This window comes from Macaca thibetana, chromosome 11 (genome assembly GCF_024542745.1).
Source record: "Macaca thibetana thibetana isolate TM-01 chromosome 11, ASM2454274v1, whole genome shotgun sequence".
Taxonomy (NCBI): domain Eukaryota; kingdom Metazoa; phylum Chordata; class Mammalia; order Primates; family Cercopithecidae; genus Macaca; species Macaca thibetana.
Window position 1 is genome coordinate 49,019,929 of NC_065588.1, and position 15,317 is coordinate 49,035,245.

Here is a 15,317-nt window from a genome sequence, read left to right on the forward strand (position 1 = left end):
ACATTGCATTCCCAGTGCCTAAGCCACTGCCTGCCACACAGTAGGAGCTTAATAAGTGCTTATTGAACAAATGTATAATTGACTTTTGAATGATCAGCCACTTTAAGGATTAATAAGATTATGTCTGCAAGATTCTTCAAGGCTGTGTATTACTTATACAATAAAAAATAAGAAGAAGAAATTTTAACTTCCCAAATATGAATAATTTCAGGTCTGCAGACATTTTAAAAGAAATGGCCCAGGTACCGTGGCTCACACCTGTAATCCCAGCACTGTGGGAGGCCAAGGTGGGAGGATTGACTGAGCCCAGGAGTTCAAGACCAGCCTTGGCAACATAGTGAGACCCCATCTTTATTTAGGAGAAAGAAGAAAAAGAGGAGAAGATGAAGATGAAGAAGAAGAAGAAGAAGAAGAAGAAGAAGAAGAAGAAGAAGAAGAAGAAGAAGAAGAAGAAGAAGGAGGAGGAGGAGAGGAGGAGGAGGAGGAGGAGGAGGAGGAGGAGGAGGAGGAGGAGGAGGAGGAGGAGGAGGAGGAGGAGGAGGGAGGAGAAGGAGGAGGAGGGGGGAGAAGAAGAAGGGGAGAGGCAGAAGAAGAAGAAGAAGAGGCAGAAGAAGAAGAAGAAGAAAGAGGAGGAGGAGGAGGGGGAAGAGGGGGAAGAGGAGGAGGAGGGAGGAGGACGAGCAGGGAGGAGGAGGAGGGAGAAGAGGAGGAAGGTGAAGGATAAGAAGGGGAAGGAGAAGAAGAAGGGGAAGGAGAAGAAGAAATAATGCATCTCCTGACCAAACAGCAGTTTGAGATCACAGAAAAATTTATTATAGAAATACCAGAAATGCTGCCCCTTGACAGTACAATTTTGAACCAGGAAATGATGAAGTCACAAGCACTGCCTAAGAGACCCACACTGAGCCCATCCAATGCCCCAAGAGAATCATGGACTTGGAAGTTGTGTTAGGACTCAGCTAGCAAGTGAAGGTGACTCCAGATCTTAAAAGCAAAGCTACATTCTCTCTCTCAAGACCTGTTAGTTGGCTGATAACTTTCCTCTTCCTGCCCTCTCCAGCACATCTCAAGCCTCTTACATAAGATTCAAAATTAAGAGTCAAATTCTCACAAAGTGCTCACAGCCACAGAGAACAGAGGGCGGGAGGGACTAGAGAGGTCTGAGAAAGGACATTAAACTGCCTTGCAACAACAAAAAAAAAAAACGGGCAGCTTCCTGACTGACTTGGGGTTGGAACCCTTCCAAGACCCAGGTCAGATCCTCAGACTCCTCAGGCCCAAGGCACCTGGATAGAACAGAGCTGGGCTTCGCGTGCCCACCCCATGGGACAATTCTCAGAGTGGTTATGAAGCAGAGCTTAGGAAGCATCAGACTTTCAAGGAATGGAGCTGTCAGGAGGAAACAGGACAGAAGCAGAACTTGCTTGTCTGTTCATCAACTCCCGCATCCACTGCTAAAACAGGCTTCCCTCTGGGTGAGGATTCGTGACCCCATGCCCTCTGAAATACTCCCACCTTGAGTTGTTTACACAGGGGAGAATGCTTCCTGAGATGGAGGTTCAGAATCAGGACAGTGATGCCTTACAGATATCTGATGTGGGCAGCAAATCTATACTTTCCATCAACATGAGTGCGTGAGGCTGTGGACCAAGAGGCAGGAATAGGCGGGTGGTGCAGAGGTTTTCCTTACCAAGCTAGCTTGTCCTGCAATCAGCAACTTCCCCCAAAGGGATCATCTTGTGGCCCCCAGAAGGGCAGGGGGTGTGGATTCTTGTTCACAGAGCAGCCCAGGTGCAGCAAAAGGAGCCTGGGGCTGAGATACCAACTCTCCATTATGTGCCTTGTCGATGCTTTACAGGCTATTTCTCTCCATTGCTAAACTAGATGCCTGGTGTCTTTTAGCATTGTGGATCAATACTTAGCTGCAGTGGTTTGAGTTGGGGCATAAGGGCATTCTATTTGGAGGCAGAGGAATGATAGCCATGACTTCTCCCTAACCTGCCAACTCACACAGCCTCTGCCTCTAACTGGAATGTTTCTGCTCACCCTGGGCTACCGATCTTCCCAAAAAGGTGGGAGCAGGAACAGCAGCAGGGCCAGCTGAACGGAGTCTGAGTGAGAATGTGCTTAGCTGTTACTCTGACTGCAAGCCAGTGCCCTCCAAAGAGATCTGCTGTTTGGGCTTATCCACCCTGCTTCCCCCCATTAGACTCTAATTTATTGGCAAAATTGCTGAGACCCATCAAGAAAAGTGAACGACAGGGAGTCAGGAAGGGCGTGGAGGGGAGGAGTTTGAGGAGAGGGCGGTGCGGGTGCAGGCTTGAGGTATGGCAGAAGCGAGGCCTCTACTCCAGGATCCGCCTGTGGGAGGTGTTGGTGGAGGTCTGGATGATCTGCACGCGCGAGGATCCGCGGCTGCTTCTGCCGCTCCCTGCGTAGCTCCCGCCGCCGCTGCCATAACCGCCTCCACTGCCCCCTCGTGCGCCGCCTCCGCGGTAACTTCTTCCACCGCCATAGCCCCCACCGCTGCCGCCGCCGTAGCCTCCAGAGACGTAGCTGCCGCCACCTCCCGCGCCACCGCTGATGCTCACCTGGCTGTTCTGCACCGCTGTGGGGAGGGGACAGTGCACAGGGGGTCAGAGGGACTGGGCAGGGCCCCCACCTGCACCCATCCCTGCACCTGCAGCCTCCTCCATCCTCGATCACCCGTGGCATCGACTTGCAAACCGATACATTGAAAACTGAAAGTGTTCCCACTTGAAAATTATTCTTCATACTACAAAGGAATGCCAGGGTTCCTCTCAGCAACACACTTTCATTGTTTATTGAACATATACCCTAAAGAGTTCTAGCCACTGCTGATTCCTAGGCATCATTTAAAAAATTTTTTTTTTAATTTTAAAAAAGGCATCCTAACGATTAAGATAAGTAGACCTGAAATCACAACCATTTATTTCAAATGAATTCTTCCAGACTTTGCCATTACACTTGCTTACTTTGATGTCTGTTGTACAAGACTGGAAGCTAAAATGCCAGACTTTCAGTTCTCTGCTGGCCACCTCCTGGCCCTCCCTCCACCCAGAACCACCAGCCTCTCTCTGTCCGTGGGCTCTGCTACTTACAGATGCTCACATGGCTCTGCAGCTCTCCTGACATCCTGTAAAACCAAAGCACAGGGTCAGCCAGACCCACAGGGCCTGAGGAGGGAAGGCGGTGGCCCACAGACATCCAGATCAGAGGTGTCCCCAAGCCTTAGGGAAATTTGTGTGCATGAGAGCAGGAAGCCAGTGGAGCCGAGAGAATTTTCAGCGTTTTCATGAAGACTTTTAGCATTGGGGGTGAATACCCAGCTGCAGTGACTTGGGTTGGGGTATAAGGACATTCTACTTGGAGGCAGAGGAATGATAACAATGACTTCTCCCTACCTTGCCAACTCACACAGCGTCTGCCTCTAACTGGAATGTTTCTGCTCACCCTGGGCTACCAATCTTCCCAAAAAGGTGGGGCTTATCTTTTCTCCAAATAGCCAGTCCCACAGTTTCATGGGTACATATCAAGCCTTAGCCCCAGAAACACAGCTGCCGGACCCACCTGCTCTCCTCGCCCTCCAGCAGCTGGCGGTAGGTGGCGATCTCCACATCCAGGGACAGCTTGGCCCCTAGCATGGCCTGGTAGTCACGCAGCAGCCGGGCCAGCTCCTCCTTGGACTGCTGCAGGGCCTCCTCCAGGTCCTGCAGCTTCTGCCGCGCATCCTGGAGGGCCTGTTCGCCTCTCTCCTCAGCATCCGAAATGAGTGACTGCATCTGTTCAATCTGCTCCAGAGACAGTCAGAGACCATTTTAGGGTTAAGCTTCCAGACCTCGATCTGGCAGGGCATTGTGGGAGGTGCAGGGCTTAGTCAGCCCTCCCTGAGCACCCATCCCACCTGCTTCTTCACATTGCTGATCTCTGCCTGCAGCCTCTGGACGGTGCGGTTGAGCTCTGCAATCTCCATCTTGCTGTTCTTCAAGTCGTCTCCATGTCTGCCTGCTGTGATCTGGAGCTCCTGGTACTAGGGGCCAAAGGCAGCATCATGGTCAGCATGTGCTGCCCACCACAAGCCCCTCCAGGAGGGAGTAGGTCTGGGTTGCTCTCCCCTGGGAGATTCTCACCCATCTTGTGCTGTGGTCGCCCCTACATACACACTCACAGCTATACCAAACCTCCCTCACCCGGGCTGCAAACACATGTATACATGCACACGCTCACACCATACCAAGCCTCCTGCATTCCCACCTATCTCTGGGCAGACTCTCATCCCAGCCAGACAAACCTGCTTCGTGATGCCCTTTCTAACACTTTTTCACACATCTAAGCCTTCACGTTGGTCCTTACCCGCACTGAGACCCCCTCACTCTTTCCGCCCACCATATAGCTTCCCACCCTTTTCCAGGATGATCTCCCTAGCAATCAGGCAGGACCTTATGTCCCAGAGGCCCTCCACCTGCTCCACGTTCAGTCTCATTTCCCCTCCATCTCTGTTTCTGTCTCTGTATTGCCCCATCAGTCAGAACTCCACCCCCAGGACAGGGTTTTGAAGTGGGTGGGAGAAGCGTCAACTTGAGGGAATCTGCATTCTGCTGTTTTCACTGTTGGCCTTCTGCCTCCCAGTCTAAGGTCGAAATCCATTCCACCCCAGAACACTGTCTGCAGGACAGTGGGACAGAGGTCAGCCAGGATTGGAGTTGGCCACAGATCATCCTCAAAGCCAATCATCAATGCTAGTTGTTCAGAATTTAGTGACTGGACTGTCAGCCATGCCCTTTCAACCAGAGGATTCACCATCCAAAAAGATCCAGGTCAGTTTATGGTAAAGAAGTAACCAAAGATGTGCCCAACAACTTAGCCACAAAGAGGTTGATCTAATAAGGGAGGGTGTAGTCTTACAATATAATACCAGGCTGTTAAAAATGCGGCAGATTATTTAGTGTCACAGAAAGGTATCCATATGCGATAAGTAAAAGAGAAAGTACAGCCTGGCCAACATGGCAAAACCCTGTCACTACTAAAAATACAAAAATTAGCTTGGTGTGGTGGTGTGCACCTGTAATCCCAGCTACTGAGGAGGCTGAGGCAGGAGAATCGCTTGAACCCAGGAGGTGGAGTCTGTAGTGAACTGAGATCACGCCACTGCACTCCAGCCTGGGAGACAGAGCGAGTTTCCATCTCAAACAAAAAAAAAAAAAAGAAAGAAAGTTTAAAAAAGTACATTTTAATAGATACCATTATGAAAAAAAGAATAAAAATCATTCTAGTGGTGAGGGGAATGAGTTTGTAGACACAAACCCGAGTTTAATTAAGCTGTGGCTCTGCCATTTACTAGCTACAAGGCCTTAGAGAAATTAAGTAATCTCATGCACTATTATCTATTATAAAATTGTGATAATGAAATTCTTACCTCATTGGTTGTTGTAAGGATTGAATGAAATAATATATATATTATGTAAAGCACTTTGTGCAGTGCCTAACACATATGAGTTCTCAATAAACATTATTGGGTTGGTGCAAAAGTAATTGCGGTTCTTATCATTACTTTTAATGGCAAGAACCACAATTACTTTTGCACTAGCTTAATAGCTACAAAGAACTGGCAGAAGAGATATTAACATATTAATAGAGGTAGTGAGAGATTGGTAATCTTTACATGTAATTTCTAGAATTTGTATAACAAACACATTTTACTTCAGAAATAAGAAAGACAATGCAATAAGAGAAAGACAATTCTGGGAAGAATCTGTTTTTCTGGGCACCAGATCTGGGGGCCGTACCCACCTTGGTCTGGTACAGGGCTTCGGCCTCGTCCTTGCTCCTCTGTGCAATCAGTTCGTACTGGGTTCGCACTGCATCAATGATGCTGTCCAGGTCCAGGGAGCGATTATTGTCCATGGACAGGATGACGTTGGTGTCGCTGATGTGAGTCTGCATCTGAGACAGCTCCTGCGAGGCATGGCGCACAGGCTGACTCCTTCCATTCTCCTCTGGGGGCCTCAGTTTTCCTCTGCTGCTCCCTCAAGGCTCTCGGGGGAAGCCAGAAGCCTGGGCCAGGTAGTCTTGGGGGAAAACTCTTGGAATTGTTGTGTGCAATGAGAGATAATAGGGAGAGTCTTAACTGCCTCCAGGGAGAAGGAAGGAGCCTAAACCTGGAGCCCTTCAGATACCATCTCCCCATCACACCTCTTCTGCAACTGCCAGTCTGCCTTGCTCTGACTTGGCCACCATAGTTAGCTGGGCTCCTTGGCAGGCATGCCTGTTCCTTGAAATCACATGAGCTCTCTGAGGCAGTAGAATGGACTCCAGTTGCGGAGCCACTTGGACTCACTTTTGAGTCTTGGCTCTACCATTGACTAGCAAGGTAACCAAGCAAGTAATTTAACCCTTCAGTGCCTCAGTTTTCCCATGTGTAGAATGGAGATGCCCATAACATAAATTTCTAACACAGCATCTGGCCCAGAGCAAGTACCCCCAAATTAGACACAGGCAAAAGAGGGCTGGGTGACAGAGTGTTTGATCCCCCACCACTAAGGTCACTCCCTTTGAGACTCACACTGTCACCTCCCACAGAGTTTCCTAACAGCTCCATCAACTCCCCAGAATTAATGAAGATTTCTGTTTGGTTTTGCCCCTTATATGTCTGGGTGATTTCCCAGACAGATTGGAAGCCATGAACCAGGGACACGTTCGCCTCCACCTAACTCAGGATTCTCCCAGCCTTCCATCTCCATTACCCCAACCTGGGGATTCTGAGGATTGGGGTGGAGAGGATGGCTGACTCCAGGCCCACAGAGTTGGGGTACCTGGGGAGATGAGTCCCTAGTGGGTAGCGTTGGGTTTCAGACCTCGCCTCTTATAGCCCATACTCCTTGTGAGATGTGAGAAAAGAAAGGGCGTTCTTTTTTTTTTTTTTTTTTTTTTTTTTTTTTTTTTTTTTTGAGACAGAGTCTCACTCTGTTGCCCAGGCTGGAGTGCAGTGGCCGGATCTCAGCTCACTGCAAGCTCCGCCTCCCAGGTTCCTGCCATTCTCCTGCCTCAGCCTCCCGAGCAGCTGGGACTACAGGCGCCCGCCACCGCACCCGGCTAATTTTTTGTATTTTTAGTAGAGACGGGGTTTCACCGTGTTAGCCAGGATGCTCTCGATCTCCTGACCTTGTGATCCGCCCGTCTCGGCCTCCCAAAGTGCGAAAGGGCGTTCTTATAAACGCTTAACTCACCGTCAAAAATAAATACTTCAAGAAATTGACCTCCCCAGTCAGAGTGTCCACCCTGGACTCCAGGTCCACTTTGCTCGCGTAAGCAGCGTCCACATCCTGAATAGCAGGCAGAAACAGTTTGACTTTATTGCCCAGGCATTGCCTGCCGCCAGCTCACTGGGTGGCTCAGGCAAGTGGCAGAGCCACTCTGGGTTTATTTCCTTACTTCAAAAATTCAACACCTCACTCCAATAAGGGATCTACATGTCCTGGCTTTCCTGGCCAGAAGGAGATGTGACACCAACCTCCACATCTCAGTCAGTCACACCCAACACCCAGGTCCTTCCCCGGGTCCCAAGGCTACACATAACTGACATTCAAAAGCTGTCATTTCACTTCATTTCACTTTCAGGACCCCAGACAGATACAAACTGGAGGCTTCCTAAAGAGTCATTATCAGTGTCAGTTCTAGTGTAAGGGCCCCACATTTAGGCATCACACACAGCAAGCCGGCCACAGAGGCCACCCTGCCGTTGCCACAGAGGTCACCCTGCCATTGCCACAGAGCATCCCATAGGGATTCCTTACTCCCCGAAGCCTCCTTGGTCCACAGCCACCCTTGGGACTCCCCTTTCCCTCACCTTCTTCAGGACGACAAAGTCATTCTCGCTGCCAGTCCTCTTGTTGATTTCGTCCTCATACCTGTCAGGCGAGGCAAGGAGCACAGAAAGGCTACAGGCTGACCTTGGCTCTCTGAGGTTCCTCCTCACAGCAGAAAGCTTGGAATTCCCCAAACATTTGCTGTCCTGAGCTCAGAGAACCCTGCTCAAGGTGCTGGCTGTCCATTCCAGGAGGCTGGCGCTCTCATGGATGAGGGCAGTGCCAACTCCTGGGTCTGTGGGCCAACAGAGGGGAGCCCAGGCCAACATGGAAACCCAGAGCCACAGAGAAGGTCCCTGGAACATCTATTTTTATTTTGATGTTTTACCTTGGTAAATGTGTCAAATTCATTCATTCCTTAAAATTGAGAACATGAAATACCAACCACTTTTACTAAATATTTTTGAAGAGAAAAAATTTAACGTACAATTCTGTGCCCCATCCCCCAACAGCACCTCCAGTGTGGATTTCATTTTTCCCTCGTTGACTCACACACACTTGGATCTCTACTGGCACGGCACAGTAAGCATGCCAAGGTGATGGGAGAGAAGCACCCTGAGCCCCACATGGGGAAGAAGAGGAAGGGAGAGGCTCGGCTGCCTGCACAGCTCAGGAGCAGCTGATCTGGAATTCGACAACTCCTGTCACCCCTACTGTTTGTGGTCATAATAGCTAGGGTTTACTGACTGTAGGGGTGTGCAGGCACAGTACTAAGAACTTATTAAGCATCATTTCATTCAAAACCGGCAGTTCTCAAAGTGTGGTCCCCAATCCACGAACATCAGCATCACTTGGAAACATGTCAGAAGTACAAACACTCTCCTGTATCTGCTGAAGCCAAAACTTGGGGGGCAGAGCCCAGCAATCTGATTCCAGCAAACTGATGCATGCTCAAGTCTGAGAACCACAGATCTACCCACAACAATCCAACAAGGGAGGTTCTTGCTCTTCCCACATTATTAACATGAACACCAGAGGCTTAAAAAGATGAATTTGTAGGCAGCTAGTAAGTGGAAGAGCCCACACTGGAAATCAGGCTTACTTGGCTTCAACATCCATGAAGCTATCCTGCCCCTCCCCACCCAATGCGATTGACAGCTGGCTGCCAATATCATCTACCTGGGTTGCCACATACAAAACAGCGCCTCCTGCAGTTGTGCAGTGCAGAGTCGTCTGCATGTCCCGCTCCCCTACCCTTACACATAAACACTACAGCAGAATGTCTTGCCCCTGTGACGAGTTTCCGGCCATGCTTCTCCCCTGTTTTGCCCTGCCTGGAGTCTCACTTGCTCTTGTAGTCCTCCACGACATCCTGCATGCTCCTGACCTCTGTGTTCTGGCGCATCTGCTCCACATTGAGCAAATCCACCTGCTTCCGCAGGTCACCGATATAGTTCTCCAAGAGGGGCTCCAGGTTGTTGGTTCCAGTTGAGGTGTTCACCTGCTGCAGCAACTCCCATTTTGTTTGTAGCACCTGGTTCTGCTGCTCCAGGAATCGCACCTAAGAGCAAGAGACCCCAGCCCACCCCAGGCCATGGATCAGAGCAGCACCCCCATGAGTAGGGGGATCCATAGCCCCTCAACACATCCAGACCTCAGAGAATCAGGATGGTTCCTCCAAGGGTCAGAGAGCCTTTTCTCTGGGATTGAGACACACAGAAGGCAATGTGGTTTCTGACGGCCAATGGCTGTACAGTCAACTTGTCTAAAATTGACACTAAGCTCACGCTGGTTTTGAAGGTAAATCACCTCCTTCATTTACATCATAGAGCACTCGCCCTCCAAACTCAATTTATCCATGCCAACGTAAGGAAATGGTGTTTCGGAGCATCTGAGACACTGATGACCCCAAGGCTCCTTTCTCTTTGTGGTCAAAATGCATTATGTGATAGAGGAGAGGAAGAAAGAAAAAGCGAGAAGGATCAATTTGGCTTAGAACATTAAACTAATTCCTGAGCACACTTGCTCGGGTGCCCCTGCCTTGCAGTCACCACCACCTCTGCTGTCTGCCAGGATGTTTGTCAGGAAAGTAACTCATTTAAATGCTTTTATAACGCAGACAGAATTTTTAAGGCAAATGTTCTCATTCTTTTAAAAGTCTAATGCAGTCAAGTGCCCCAAAGTGAGGACTTGGGTTGTCAGGTGTTTGAGAACTACCCACTTGCTATTTCCCGGGAAATGGAGAGTGGACATCACCTAATATTTTCACCACCTCTTCTCCCAGAACTGTGGATATGAAGGTAAGATAAGGGGCCCAGTAAGGCAGCTGGCTGTGCAAAGTGTGTGGCTTGTCCTTGGCATGGTAGTGACCAGCCTCCACCTTTCCTCAGCCAGCTACACACTGTGGAGCCTCCACTCCAGTGCCCTGATAGAAGCAGTGGTGCTGCCTCCAGAGTTTGCTCGGCCGCATGCGGGCGCGCACGCGCAAAAACACACACCCTCCGGAATCCAGCTTCCTCCTCCGGGCACTGTGTAAAGGGGCAAACCCACTGCTTTGTGTGGTCGGAACGGAACTCTGAAGACACTCCCTTACCACGTGACACTAGTGAGGGTCCCCCAAATCCCCTGGCCCTTGAGAATCTGCCCGTCTGAGGGGCCAACCCTGGTTAGCTCCCTTTGGATTCTGACTCTAGGCTGGAAAATGTTTGCAGACAACACCACCTCCCATGGCTCATTTTTGCTGGCCTTATCAAAGCAAGAGATTAGGCAAGCAGCTCTCCCAGGCTTGTCAGCACAGCTCACAACACCGTGAGAAATTCCTGCCACTCTCTATTTTTACTCTGTGGTGGCACTCCCAGGGAGTGAAGAAATCAATTCAGCACTCATTCACTGCGCTCAGTGGCAGTGGCATTGTGGGACCAAAAGAAAGAATCCTGTGGTCCCATGGAGAGTCTCCACATAAAACAACGAGGGAGCAGTGACACAACTCTGGGTGTTCTGGCTTTAGCCCAGGTACCCACCCGCAATATCCCAGGAGCTCATAGAAGACACTGTGGTTCTCATCAGGCCACCCAAACTGCAAAGGCAGAGTCTGGCTGCAGGGAGTGCCTTAACCACTAGAACAATCGGTGAAAGCCACTGTGTTTTTCCCCAGGTTCCCCAAAACACTCCTGGTCTGTGTCGTACCAGCAAAACTCAAAGGCAGCTCAGCTACCACAGATGGAATGAGGCATGCTGCTGAGCGACCTTCTCGCCCACCCTCTGCTTCAGTGCCCCTCCCCTGCACAGGGACCTCCCAGTGCCCTCAGCACTCCAGGTCTCCTCAACTCTTTGCCCAGTAAACTCCTACTCACCCTTTAGACCTCACCTGAGGTGGCATCCCACCAGTGTGTCCCCTTTGCAGCCCCTTGTTCCTTGCCTTTCTAAATCTGTTGAGACTTGCAGTCATGCAGCAGTGTGCGAGCATCTCTCTCCCAGGCTGCACTGGACCCCCTGAGGGCAGGCCTATATCTACTTTGTTCTCCAGGGGACACAGTGGACCCATGGACACACAACGCCCAACACAGAGAAGACAAAAAGTGTCATGTACTCATGAAGTGCAAAAGGTTTTAAAATTGCCTGCTGGTGTGGGCTATCCAGACCACTCGCCACCCCTGGCATAGAGGTCTAAGGATCAGCTGAACAAGGCCAGCCCAGTGTCCCAGGGAGAAGAGCTGGACCCCTCCTTTCCTTCCTGAGGCGCTATCCCCTCGTCATTGGTTCTAGAAAGCCTTTGGCTCCATTTCCACTCTCTGAGCATCCAGCACTGACCCGAGGGGCTGACCCAATTTGTCATCCAGCTTCTATTTACTGAGCAATTCTCATGTGTCAGGAACTATTCTGGGTGCTAGGGATTTGGTAATAAGCAAAACAGGCAAAATCCCTGCTTTCTAGGAGTTTGCATTCTATTTAGAGAGATAACTATAAAGAAACAATCATGTAAAAAATACAGTGCCTCAGACAGCTGCAGGGACTATGGAGTCACACAGGGCCGGGGCATAGGAACGCTGAAGTGGTGGTCAGGGAAGTCCCCACTGAAACTGTGGCATCTGAGCAAAGACCCACAGAAGGTAAGGGAGGAAGGTGGGCCTCTCTTTGGGGGGAAGAGTTCCAAGCAGAGGGAATGGCAGGTGCAAAGACCTTGAGACAGAACTGAGCCTTGGATGCTGGTGAGCAAGAGAAGAGCAGCTGAGGAGGAAGAGGGGCACAGGACACTGCAGACAACAATGAGTTGGAAGCCTGGAGGCTATTTTCCAGGCCTCAATCTGCTCACTAGCAGTTGTATCCTGAAAACTGTCCCACCCAGGGAGGGCAATGTGGCCTGATTCCACAAATGTAAGTGTGGGCTTAGCAGCAGCCGCAGGGTAAAGGGCAAATAATATAGGGCCTTATAGGACTTGGGCTTTTCCTTCAGTTGAGACAAGAAGCCACTGGAGGATTCAAATGGAAGAGTGGTGTGACATGCTTTTAAAGGATGGCTCTGCTGTGGTGTCAAGCATAGGCTATACAAGGGTCAAGGGTGAAAGCAGGAAGACAAGTTTGGAAAGCAGAGTCAGAAGTCACCTGTCATAGAAGCTTTCTACCTTCCAGTCAGGCCACAACCCACCTGGCTGAGGAGCCTCTCCTCATAGTCATCACAGGCCATGCCCTTCAAAGGACAGGAGACCCAGGTCTCTTGCACCTTAGCCTCTGCCCCCTGCCCCATGCCATGCAACTGGACAGACACCCTGTTCATGGCAGAGGCCACAATTGGATGAGCCTCAAGAGGTCAGTTGCCAGCGGCCTGTGGTTATTTCCCAGCCCTCTCTCCTCCCTGCTCCTCTCTTGGCCCAGTCGTGAGCTCCCAGTAGCGACTCCTTGCTCCAGTGAAACCCTCTAACCCCCACCTGTGCCTGAAGCATGGTGGTACTCAGCCACATTTCCCACGCAGCGTGATCAGAAGCCACAGGAGCACTCTGCTGTGTTGCGCTCCTCTTCGGCAGCCTCACCCTCCTCCACCTGCTCACACACTGTCCCATCCCCAGCATCTGCCCAGATATCAGAGGCCTGCCCTGCCACCCAGCATGGCCTCTGGCCACAGCTACCCTACAGTCAGGCCACAGGTCAAGCTCTGGCCTCAGCACTGAACTCCTGTGGTGACTGAGGGAAAGTCACTGACTGTGCAAGTGGCCTTGGTGCTCTGTGGGGCTTCCCACTGCATCCCTGAAGGCAAAATTCCTCCTGGAGAGGTGCTAGTGGCCGCTGTACCTTGACCTCCAGACAAAAGGAGATGCTGGAAGGAGGTCTTCACCATGGTGAGTTCACCAGCCTCTGTTGCTGCTTTGGACCTAATCTGAAGTTTCAATAGGGAACTAGGGACAGGGGCTTCTGTGTCTCCATCTGGCCCATCCTTGGCCCTTGATGAGCCAAAAGGGGGAACTGAGACAGAACCCTACATTGCATGCTGTTGACTTTAGCCCCAAGAGATACCCACCACCAGGGCATTCACCATGCCCTGCCTGCTTCTCCTGCCCTGGCTCTGTGGCTTCATCTCTGCTTCTCTCATCCACCCCCTGGTATCCCATTTTCTCCAGGAATTGTAACCGTTTGAAATTCCCTACCGTGTGTGAAAGGGACCAACCGTTTGAAAGGTGTCACACTTTCATGCCTCCTGGTCCTTCTGCCTGAAAACCCCCTCTGCCCTAAGAACCCATTTAACTTGTGCTCGCTCCGGCAGCACATATACTAAAATTAGAACCCATTTAACTTTTTATCCGTCTTCCAGACTCAGCAGGCAGAGCTCATCACACCCTCCTTTGAGCTACCATGTCCCAGAGAGTACTTCCCCTATTGACACACTTCACACGCATTGTCGTAATTCTCTTCCCTTTAGATGTCAGTCCCTGTGTCCTAGTCACCTGTAGCATCTGGCACAGTGTCTGCCCTATCATAGATGCTTAGAAAATATTTGTGGGCTGAATGGGTGGATGGATGCATGGGTAGATAGTTGAGTGGCTTGATGGATGAGTGAATGAACGGATGAACATGTGTGTGTGTGTATATAAATGGATTGTGTGGATGAGGATGGATGGATAGATGGATGGATGGATGGATGGGTGCATGGGTGGATGGGTGGATGGAAAGTGAATAATTGTGAAAGAGAATGAGGGTACTACACCATGTATCTGTTGAGTATTTTCACACTGCTTACCTCCTTTCCTGCCAAAAGGAAAAGATAGAATTAAATCCCCACAAGAAGACAAATTGAAGCCCAAATGGGGTAAATGATTTCCTAAGGTCCCAGGTATCACCACCAAGCTGAAACTGCACGATGTGCTGAGAGGTGGCAGGGTGTAATCTCTCTCAGTCATTTGGTCAGTGACCAATGACCCTCCCTGCCCCTGAGGTGCTCACCTTGTCAATGAAGGAGGCAAACTTGTTGTTGAGAACCATAATCTGCTCCCGCTCCTGGGTCTTGATCCTCTGAATTTCAGGGTCCACCTCCAGGTGAAGTGGCTCTAGGAGGCTCTGGTTAATGGTGACCTCTTGGATACCCCCAGGAGGACAAGAAGGACCAAAACCCCCAAGCCCAAAATTGCTAGCCCCAAATCCAGCACCCCCAAAACCACCTCCTCCAAAGCTACCACCTCCAAAGCCACCAGCACCAATGCTGCCAATCCCAAAGCTCCTGACCCCTCCAAATCCCCCTACTCCCCCACCCTGACAGAAACCACTGGCACTCCTCCCCACTAGACTAATGGAGATGCTTCTACTGCCACCCAGATTATACAGGCTCCTAGAGCCAAACCCCCTTCCACGGATCCCATATCCACCACCACCACACCTCCCTCGAGTATAACACACAGAACCTACAGCCCGACTCCCACCACCAGAGCCTGCAGAAAAGCTGGTGCGATAAACCTGCCGGCTCCTTGAGCTAAACGCGGACTGAGAACTATATTGGCGGCTCATGGTTGCTGGAGCATCCAGATAAGCAGGCAAGAGAAACAGCCTGGCAGGAAGGAGGCAGAGACCAGAGAGGAAAGGAGCTCTGACTCCTTTGGAAGGGATCTGGCTCCGTCTCTATATATAGACACACACACATTGCTGGGCTGGGCATCTTTACAATCCTGAAAGGGGAGTATTAATGTTTAGTTTGCCTGCCAGCAACATCTGTTTAAAACCTCATACCTATGAGTTGCAGAAATCAGACTGCAGACAAACTTCCCCAACTCGATCATTTATCATTCATCTCTTGCCATTTAGAGATCAGAGTGCAATAATCTCTCAGGACCTCATTGCTGGAAACTCCTATACAGATTCCCCCCAAATCGTCAGTTCATCTCTTCCTAAGAAACTCCACCACTGAGCTGTTTGTTTCTGGGGTGTACCTGGGAGATCTGGGGCAAAGTTAGATAGTGTCTGGAGACCTCAGGACAACAGCTGGGACAGAGGTGGAAATACTTTCTGTCA

The 15,317-nt window shown here is 50.4% G+C and overlaps 1 protein-coding gene across 1 annotated transcript; it reads right to left on the minus strand.

Annotated features, from left to right (window-relative positions):
• Positions 1-776: 776 nt before the first annotated feature.
• KRT77 (keratin 77) lies at positions 777-14,906 on the minus strand. Its single transcript, XM_050748818.1, has 9 exons — positions 14,259-14,906; positions 9,173-9,387; positions 7,868-7,928; positions 7,248-7,343; positions 5,812-5,976; positions 3,926-4,051; positions 3,592-3,812; positions 3,123-3,157; positions 777-2,608 (listed from the first exon to the last, which is right to left on the minus strand). The coding sequence occupies exons 1-9, from the start codon at positions 14,814-14,816 to the stop codon at positions 2,346-2,348; spliced, it is 1,740 nt and encodes a 579-aa protein (XP_050604775.1). The 5' UTR covers positions 14,817-14,906; the 3' UTR covers positions 777-2,345.
• Between the last annotated feature and the right edge of the window lie 411 nt (positions 14,907-15,317).